The sequence below is a fragment of the Conger conger genome, chromosome 15 (genome assembly GCF_963514075.1).
Source record: "Conger conger chromosome 15, fConCon1.1, whole genome shotgun sequence".
Taxonomy (NCBI): Eukaryota; Metazoa; Chordata; class Actinopteri; order Anguilliformes; family Congridae; genus Conger; species Conger conger.
Window position 1 is genome coordinate 2,122,426 of NC_083774.1, and position 7,030 is coordinate 2,129,455.

Here is a 7,030-nt window from a genome sequence, read left to right on the forward strand (position 1 = left end):
TTGTTTGTTTTAACAATTCCAGTTATTCCCTTCAAGAATACTGCTTCCCACCCACATGTACCCATGCAGGTACTGACTGAAGTTTATTTACAATTAAGTCTCAAAAGCACCAACAAGGAATATTTATGCATTACCCATAACCCAAAAATATTACAATATGCAATTAAAAAAAAAAAGTATTAATATTCAGAATGAGCATTAAGGACCAAACAGGTTACCATTCATGCTCTGGAGGTTAGTCTTCAAAAACTACATACAAGCCATTTTCCATATAGCCTGCAATTTGAAGTAATCAAGTAACGCATGAATAAGGTATACGGTGGTTTTGTATGCTTGTACGAGCACGGTCGGCATTAATGACACTACATCGCAAGTAAGAATTTACAGACACCTCAGACCGTTCAAAATTTAGGATTCACAGGTAATATATTCTCAATCAATCGAACATCAGCCGAAACCATCACAGCAGGTCAGGCTTCTTCGAGAGGCCCAGAAACAAGGTCAGAAATTAACTCATTTTCCCCTGCACTCCCCTCCCTCCTCCCTCCCCCCAGGATGTGAACGGAAATGAGGGACGTCGGACAGCAGGTGTTTTGGGGCGTTTGTTTTTATTCCACAGTCCTGTATAAAGGTTTATTTCTTCTTCTCCACGTCCTGCTCGGCCGCCTCCTTGGCCCTCTTGGCGCGGATGCCGAAGAGGCGGGCGTTGGCGCGAGCCATGCGCAGGCTGGCGAAGGCCTTGAAGTTCTTCTCGTCCTCCGAGATCACGCGGGCCTTCTCCTTCTTGTACACCTGCGGGACGGACCAGCACGAGGGGTCAGGGACCAGGTGACGCATACATGCGCCACAACACTTTAACGAACAAGCACTCTTTACAGCAGGGATGGGCAACTCCAGGCCCGGAGGGCCAGTGTGTATGCAGGCTTTTGCATACAACTACAACAGATTAGTAACGGCCTAAACTTCTAGTGCGAATGCTAGTTTCATTATAGTCAGATTTACTTTTGCCGTCAGCATTCCCATTCGCACGGAATGAACTTCAGTTAGCAATGCTACACACTAGGTAAAGGTAACACCAGACAGTCATCAGCTAAGGGGTTCAAAGGAGATCATCAAGGTGGTACAGAGATTCCGGAGAATTTGTCATCACTTGACTGCTGGTAGCCTTTGGATCCTCTGACACACAGCGTGTGCTGGATTTTGCTGCCACCAGTTACCCTGGCTCACTCAGCTAATTGGCCATATGCACCAGGACCCATTCACTCGTGAATTAGACCACAATAAAATGTTACAAAGAACATTTATCGTCCGTTTATATTATGGAATGTGGCTATAAATGGCACATCATGTAAATGACTGGGCCAATGAAATAATTATGAGCAGAAGTTGGACTGAAATCGAGAAAGATACGACTCCTTGTCCATCCCTGCTTTAGAGCAACAGTAAAGGGTGTATTCTGCCCCAGAGAGACAGGGAAACTGTACTTACACTTCTGAGGGGCATGACGGGGCCAGGCAGCTGAGTGGCCATCTTGAGCTCCTCAGGCTGGGGAGAGGAGGAGGGAGAAGAAAAGCAGTGTTACAGTAAGAGCCAGTGTAACAGTAAGAGTCAGTGTTACAGTAAGAGTCAGTGTTACAGTAAGAGTCAGTGCTACAGTAAGAGTCAGTGCTACAGTAAGAGTCAGTGCTACAGTAAGAGTCAGTGCTACAGTAAGAGTCAGTGCTACAGTAAGAGTCAGTGCTACAGTAAGAGTCAGTGTTACAGTAAGAGTCAGTGTTACAGTAAGAGTCAGTGTTACAGTAAGAGTCAGTGTTACAGTAAGAGTCAGTGTAACAGTAAGAGTCAGTGTAACAGTAAGAGTCAGTGTAACAGTAAGAGTCAGTGTTACAGTAAGAGCCAGTGTTACAGTAAGAGCCAGTGTTACAGTAAGAGTCAGTGCTACATTAAGTCAGTGTTACAGTAAGAGCCAGTGTTACAGTAAGAGTCAGTGTTACAGTAAGAGTCAGTGTTACAGTAAGAGTCAGTGTTACAGTAAGAGTCAGTGCTACAGTAAGAGTCAGTGCTACAGTAAGAGTCAGTGCTACAGTAAGAGTCAGTGCTACAGTAAGAGTCAGTGTTACAGTAAGAGTCAGTGTAACAGTGTAACAGTAAGAGTCAGTGTAACAGTAAGAGTCAGTGCTACAGTAAGAGTCAGTGTAACAGTAAGAGTCAGTGCTACAGTAAGAGTCAGTGTAACAGTAAGAGTCAGTGTAACAGTAAGAGTCAGTGTAACAGTAAGAGTCAGTGCTACAGTAAGAGTCAGTGTTACAGTAAGAGTCAGTGTAACAGTGTAACAGTAAGAGTCAGTGCTACAGTAAGAGTCAGTGCTACAGTAAGAGTCAGTGCTACAGTAAGAGTCAGTGCTACAGTAAGAGTCAGTGTTACAGTAAGAGCCAGTGTTACAGTAAGAGTCAGTGTTACAGTAAGAGCAGTGTTACAGTAAGAGCAGTGTTACAGTAAGAGCAGTGTTACAGTAAGAGCAGTGTAACAGTAAGAGCCAGTGTAACAGTAAGAGCCAGTGTAACAGTAAGAGCCAGTGTAACAGTAAGAGTCAGTGTAACAGTAAGAGTCAGTGCTACAGTAAGAGCCAGTGTTACAGTAAGAGTCAGTGTTACAGTAATTTACAGCGTTACAGGAAGGGTCAGCGACAGCTCGCCATCGTCAGCCCTAACATCGATTACAGGCCATGCAGTCATCAGCCAAAAAGGGTTCAACGGAAGTCATCAAAACAATTGCAGAGATTCCGGAGAAAGTGTCATCACACAACTGCGAATCGAAACGCATTCTCTCTAATGCGCACGACTGCGAATCCAAATGCATTCTCTCAAACGCACGCTCTACCTGTCAACAAGGCAATGACGTTTCATCGACAGCATCAGGGCTGCCCAACTCCATTCCCAGAGATCTACCACCCTGCAGCATTTCATTTCAACCATAACTTCATACACTTAATTCTACTCATTAGCAGCACCGCAAGATCTCTAGGAGTTCAATGAGCTGTGCTTTGTCAGGGTCGGAGTGAAAACCCACAGGACCGTAGATCTTCAGGAATAGGGCCGTGCAGCCCTAAACTACACTCATCTGTTCAGGAAGGGTTGCATCCCTGACCATGTCTATGAAACAGACCATAAAAAGGCATGCGCTTCATTTTGGAATAACACCTGAAGAAAATGCATTGCAAATGGGTAACGTGCACCAGAGATAGGCGTGAGGTAAACGTGCCCCAGTGCGGGGTTATAAGGGGGGCTTAGTTTGACTCCCAGGGCGGGGTGATCAGGAGGGTTTAGTTTGACTCTCAGTGCAGGGTAGTAAGGGGGGGGGGTTTGGTTTGACAGTGTGGGTTGAGTGGGGTGGTAAGGAGGGTTTGGTTTGACAGTGTGGGGTCATGAGGAGGGTGTGGTTTGACAGTGTGGGGTGATCAGGGGGGTTTAGCTGGACTCACAGTGCTGTCTCCCTTCCTGGGGGCGGAGGCCTTGCGGGGGAAGAGGATGAGCTTGGAGCGGTACTCCTTCAGCCGCTGCACGTTGGCCTGCAGGGACTCTGTGGACCGGTTGCGACGGCGGGCATCCACCGCGATGCCAATGGTGCGAGCCACCTTCTTATGGATGCCAGCAGCCTAGGACACAGCATTCAAAAACCCCCCAGTCAGGAGCACGAACCGCCTGCATTATCCGCACCCTCACTCACACAACAACCCTTCAAAGCAAACGCCTTTGCTTGCCAGTTATTCATAGTAAATGGGAGGCTTTAGCAGACCTTTCCCTTTGTCACCGCATAGAGGTAGAGTGGAGTTGAAGTTTAATTATATCCAGCTACTTTTTTTGCATTAGCGTTCCCAGTGGCACAGGACGAACTTCAGTTAGCAATGCTACACGCTAGGTAAAGGTAACACCAGACAGTCATCAGCTAAGGGGTTCAAGGGAAATCATCAAGGTGGTACAGAGATTCCGGAGAATTTGTCATCACTTGACTGCTGGTAGACGCTTTGGATCCTCCTACACACAGCTGGGTACTTGCAGCAATACCAAGACGAGCAAGGCTGGATTTGTCAAGGCTACTCTTTCATGCAAGTACAGGTGACCTACTTTGCAGTGCTGCAGACACTGACATTTACAGAGCAAGTAAGAAAATCAATTGCCGTCTGAAAAGTTTTCAAGTCAGCAGCGATCCGTCTAAACTTAAATATTGCCAGCTTAGATGTGAGGGGACTAACTGCGCACAATCAATACCACGAGTGTAATGGCAAACAGCATAAGCAGCACGTTCAACACACAAGGAAACGATCCGTACCTTCAGCTCCTCCAGGGTGAATCCACGTCCAGAGCGCACCTTGGTGTGGTACCGGATGGTGGGACATCTGACCGCGGGCCGCAGGGGCCCTGCTACCGGACGCGGCGCGATGCGGCGGGCTTTCGCTTGCCGAGCCTTTCGTCTGAAAGGAGAGGTCAAGACGAAAGTCGGCAAAACGTACAATACAAGTTCATACACAATAAGCTACGGTTCCAGAACGTTAGTGCAACGGTTTCCCCGAAGCATTCAGCCCAAACAAAGCGGCTTGCGTACTGCTGACTGATGGCTAAGAATGGCTAAAAGGGCAGCGTGGATTTACCTGCGGACCTTCCTGGCGGGCTGGTTGAACCAGGTGCGCACCCTCTTCTGCCAATCTTTATGGAAGTGAGGGTTCAAGAGCATTCCATTCCGACTGGGTGCCATTATTACCTAATTCCCTGTGAATAAAAACATTTTTTTTTTGATTATGCGAGGTTACAGCACACAGACGCAGCCATCGCATTTGGTTTCGCATAAGCTTTAGCTAGCTAGCGAAACTTAACTCCTGCAAATTTCCTCGACCGTAATTTCAAAAACGTGGCTTTGTAACCCAAGACTTTTACTATGCGTACAGGTGGAATTTCGCGCACGATGCTCAAACGCACCGCATAAGACGAATACGCTCTGGTGAAATTGGCTTGTTAAGTTATTACAGATACATTTCACTTTAAACCGTTTGCCAATTCGCCGGTGAAGATAGTTACTAGCCAAGCTAGTAATACTTAGCAGAAAGGGCAAGATAAAACCCAAATGTTTGCTTACTTCTTACTGCTTGTCAGCTACAATCAGGGCACTTAGCTAAAGGCCCTGCCGTAGAACCAGTACAATTTGGTAGTATGAAGAAACAGCCTAGCTGGCTAACACAAGACGGGCATGGGATAACAGACACAACCACGGGTCACGGTAACCAGCATAACACATTCATCCGTTTAATGTTCATTTCAATAATTCATTTTTACTAACGATAACATCCCTAGTGATATACATGTATGTCACATAATTCCAACTCTGCTCTAAAATGCAGGATTGACACGGATTTAACCAAAAATATATCACCACAATATACACATACCGTCCAGGGAGAAAATGGACGAAGGGGAAAAGGAAGTTCAGGCCGAAAGAATTGTGGGATATTGCAACGAACAGCCAATAGCAATCGGTACTCTTCTTCTTCTCAGTGTGTCTTGTTTGAAAAGCGATTTACTGCCACCTACTGCAGTGGAAGGCTAGTGCTCACATTATAGGCTAGCGATTCATATTATGCGGAAGTTTGTGTATCCATCATAATCAATCGTAAGTTGCTACGGACAATTTAACATAAAATGAAGAAATATTTAGGCTTTTATTTTCATTTTGAAGGGCAATATCTTGGTTTTCATAATCTGCACGTTTTAATGCCAAATTAAGACACGCTTAATGCAAAAGAGTAAAAATATAGTCTCTAAACTGTCAAAGTGAAAGTAACACTGCGTTGTGCGTTGTATGGGGGCTAGCCAGCTTGTCACCGTTCACCAGTCACAAACAACCACACGGCTACATGTATTTGCTTTCATGTTCTGCATGTCCAGAGTAAGTGTTCAGATCCCTTGATATCTGGAGTTGAGAGATAATTTGATATCGCTCGAAAGCTTACACTCTCCTCTTTCGATTACTTTTGAAAGCTCGAAATACGTTTGGAGGTCAATACGACTGATTTTGATTGAGCATGTCACATATTATGTAATTAGAATAAATAAATAAACACAACTATTTTTGTCTCCTTATATCTGATACAATAACAGAATTATTACATTTATTGCTATTCTTGCTTTTGTAATATGTAATACTGCATCTAAATATTAGGTAGATATTAATTATTAGGTAAATATAGGATGTAAAAAATAATTATTTTACCCCTACACGTGGTGAGGAGGATGGTTCGAGAGCAAAAAAAAAGATTATCTAAGAACTCCAGTTGTAACAAGACCAATTTTTATACGGCCAGATGCGAGAGAAGTAGATGTTTTGGCCACAAACAACTAACTAATGTGGGTTTGGCCTGATCATGTAGAGAAGAACCTAATCCCTGGATTTTGTGGGCCAGATTTGCCTCAGAATGGTCCTGGGAACTCTGCTACGACACAAGGGATCAAGGCTGCCAATCGCCAAAAATCTTCCAGGAGGCTAAAGCTGGGTCATGGTTGAAGCTACCAGCACAACAGTGGTTCTTCCAACAAAACATTCTTCCAAATCCACAATAGCTGGTTAACTGACCACACTTCCCCATGGCCAACTCAGTCCCCTGACCCACACCTCACTGAGGGGAGAGCTGAAGAGAAGTGTCCCATTTATAGTGCAAATGCAATCAGAGAAAATGTAAAAATGTTCAAAATCTTGGAATAGCGTATTCTCAGGAACCGTATTCGATGATGAGACACAAACAGAAATACCTCAGTTGGGCAACCCCTGAAATAACGATATAAAGTATGTTTCACAAAATAACCACTAGATGTCTGTCTAACAGAAGCTGGCATAAATAGACCTCTGCAGATACATGCTAGTCTAAACAAGCTCCTTTAGTATGAGAGAAATATGTAATTTTTCTAAAATTTTTCTATGTTGCATTTACATAAAAAAAAGAAATACATATTTACAGGCTTTCGTCCAGAAAAATAAAGAATTA

General features: G+C 44.5%; 1 protein-coding gene and 3 non-coding genes across 4 annotated transcripts; all 4 read right to left on the reverse strand.

Moving 5' to 3' along the window:
* Positions 1-591: 591 nt before the first annotated feature.
* Positions 592-5,564, reverse strand: rpl13 (ribosomal protein L13). The gene is made up of 6 exons (XM_061222763.1): positions 5,441-5,564; positions 4,649-4,766; positions 4,330-4,471; positions 3,482-3,655; positions 1,489-1,545; positions 592-792 (listed from the first exon to the last, which is right to left on the reverse strand). Exons 2-6 carry the CDS (start codon positions 4,750-4,752, stop codon positions 634-636), a joined length of 636 nt encoding a protein of 211 aa, XP_061078747.1. The 5' UTR covers positions 4,753-4,766; positions 5,441-5,564; the 3' UTR covers positions 592-633.
* On the reverse strand, positions 1,069-1,149 carry LOC133112173 (small nucleolar RNA MBII-202). Its single transcript, XR_009705066.1, has one exon. It is a non-coding gene; the product is annotated as a small nucleolar RNA MBII-202 (small nucleolar RNA).
* Positions 2,717-2,798, reverse strand: LOC133112174 (small nucleolar RNA MBII-202). The gene has a single exon (XR_009705068.1). It is a non-coding gene; the product is annotated as a small nucleolar RNA MBII-202 (small nucleolar RNA).
* Positions 3,924-4,004, reverse strand: LOC133112172 (small nucleolar RNA MBII-202). Its single transcript, XR_009705065.1, has one exon. It is a non-coding gene; the product is annotated as a small nucleolar RNA MBII-202 (small nucleolar RNA).
* Positions 5,565-7,030: the final 1,466 nt, after the last annotated feature.